We start from the raw sequence: 2,409 nt of genomic DNA, 5'->3' as shown, positions 1-2,409 counted from the left end.
AGCCCCTCACTAGTCACGCTCCCCTCCCCGCCCCGCCTGCCGTGCGGGAATAAGCGAAGGGAAGATTCGCCCCCGACGCGACGCCCCGACCCCGATTCCATTCCATTCCCCACTCTAGCCTCCGTGTCCTCTCCTCTTCATCTTCCTCTTCCTCCCCCCCCCCCCCCCCCCCCCCCCCCGGCGACGGCGAGCGGGAGCACCGGTCGACCCAGCGCGGCGCGGGAGGCCGGGATGGACCCGACGCCGCCGCGCTCGGGGCGCCGCCGCCGACGCCGCGAGTACCTGCTCGCGCTCGAGGAGGAGCGGCGCAAGATCCAGGTCTTCCAGCGGGAGCTGCCCCTCTGCCTCGAGCTCGTCACGCAGAGTACGTCGCGTGCCTCCCTGTCTCGCTCGGGGCGGCGGCTCGCTCGGCTGCCTCGAGCTCGGTCGTCTCCTCCCGTCCCATGCGTTTGCTCGGTCGGTCTGACTGCATCGCTCAAACGTGTTCATCTCGTGCAGCTATTGAGGGGATGAGGAGCCAGGTGGACGGCGGCAGCGAGGAGACGGTCAGCGACCACGGCCCCGTGCTCGAGGAGCTCATGCCGCTCAAGCCCAGCCTCTCCCTCTCCATCTCCTCCGAGGAGCACGAGAGCGGCGCCGGTGCCGGGAAGAGGGAGGAGGCCGCCGAGACGCCGCCGCCGGAGGCCACGAAGCAGCAGGCCACGCCGGACTGGCTCCGGTCCGTGCAGCTCTGGAGCCAGGAGCCCCAGCAGCGGCCGTCACCCCCTCCGTCCCCGCAGCAGCCGCTGTGCAAGCCGGTGGCGCTGAGCGCCCGGAAGGCCGGCGGCGCGTTCCAGCCGTTCGAGAAGCAGAAGAAGCGCGCCGAGGCGCCGGCCTCGTCGGCGACCACGGCGGCGGCGGTCGTCGGGGACAGCAGCGACGGCGCGCCCGCCGACACGGACGCGGCGGGGAGGCGGCCGCGCAGCGCCGACAAGGAGACGAGCGGAGACGCCGAGGACAAGGGGAGCGATAGGAAGGACGGCAAGGGCGGCGGCGAAGAGGGCCAGTCGCAGGCGCAGGCGCCCGCCCGGAAGCCGCGCCGGTGCTGGGCGCCGGAGCTCCACCGCCGGTTCCTGCAGGCGCTCCAGCAGCTCGGCGGATCCCACGGTCGGTGAACCCCACAGCTAGCAACCGCATTATCCTACCAGCAGCTCACCAACTAATTAATCTGCCTGATACAAATGACGAAACTAAGACTAATTAATCTCGTGCCGTGTTGATGATGTGTGCAGTGGCGACGCCGAAGCAGATCCGGGAGCTCATGAAGGTCGACGGCCTCACCAACGACGAGGTCAAGAGCCATCTGCAGGTCAGCCGCCTTATCATCTCTGATGATCACCATCATGCCTTGTTAACCATAACATCATCATAGCAGCGTCTGTTCTCTGAATCTCATCTCACTTCTCACATGGCTTTCATTTCGAAAACGTTTGATGGTTCAGAAGTATCGGCTGCACACGAGGCGGCCGAACGCGGCGGCGACGGTCCAGAGCACCGGCACCAGCACCGCGCCGGCGCCGCCCGTGCCGCAGTTCATCGTGGTGGGAGGCATCTGGGTGCCGCCGCCGCCGGAGTACGCCGCGGCGGCGGCACAGCCAGCCGGCGGCAACGCGCCAGGAACGACGACGACGACCGCCGCCGGCACGGTGTACGCTCCGGTGGCGACGCTGCCGTCCGGAGTGCAGCGGCCGCGGCAGGGCCCGCCGAGGCAGTCGAGCGGGTGCTCCGACGGCCGGCGCAGCGGCGACGCCAGCTCGGGCTCGCCGGCCGTGTCGTCGTCGTCGCACACCACCTCCGCCTGATCAGCACGCCTCGCCGCCACCTTCCCCTCCTTGATCCTAGTAGGTGACTAGGTGTAGATCGATCCGACGGTACATGCTAGACTATAGAGTGAGAGAGAGACGTAGTAAATCTGAGAGTGCTTTGATTTCATGGTGCTAGCCTAGCTTGCTGCGGCTGCTTAGCTCGGATCGCGATCCATTCTGGCCGGCCGCACATCTAGGTTTAATTGTCTGGTGTTCTAGCCATGTTGTTCTGATGCGAGGATAACACTGTTTGGAGCTTCGGATCAGGCCGTGTTTAGTTCGCTCAAAGTTCCAAAAAAGATTCCATCGCTACAGTAATTCACTACTGGAAACTTTCACTTTGCCGTGCCTAGCTCTTTACCGTGAGCAACATCACAGGCACATGGTAAATCCAATATATACCGAGTGCTGGCCATAAAAATTCACGGCAAAAATTAAGCATATGATAAATTAAATTTTTGCCGAGTGCGACAAAAAAACACACGACCAAAAAACACACGGCAAATTGAGTTTTTGCCGAGTGCCTAGCTGGCACACGGCAAAGATAAATTTTGCCGTGAGCCTA

At 64.1% G+C, this 2,409-nt stretch overlaps 1 protein-coding gene across 1 annotated transcript; it reads left to right on the top strand.

Annotated features, from left to right (window-relative positions):
* LOC120684612 (transcription factor NIGT1-like) lies at nucleotides 1-2,182 on the top strand. The gene is made up of 4 exons (XM_039966509.1): nucleotides 1-364; nucleotides 499-1,146; nucleotides 1,272-1,348; nucleotides 1,482-2,182. Exons 1-4 carry the CDS (start codon nucleotides 232-234, stop codon nucleotides 1,839-1,841), a joined length of 1,218 nt encoding a protein of 405 aa, XP_039822443.1. The 5' UTR covers nucleotides 1-231; the 3' UTR covers nucleotides 1,842-2,182.
* Nucleotides 2,183-2,409: the final 227 nt, after the last annotated feature.

Source organism: Panicum virgatum, chromosome 1K, assembly GCF_016808335.1.
Source record: "Panicum virgatum strain AP13 chromosome 1K, P.virgatum_v5, whole genome shotgun sequence".
Classification (NCBI taxonomy): Eukaryota; Viridiplantae; Streptophyta; class Magnoliopsida; order Poales; family Poaceae; genus Panicum; species Panicum virgatum.
Note: the sequence above shows the minus strand (reverse complement) of the source record. Positions and strands in the feature narration are given on the sequence as shown.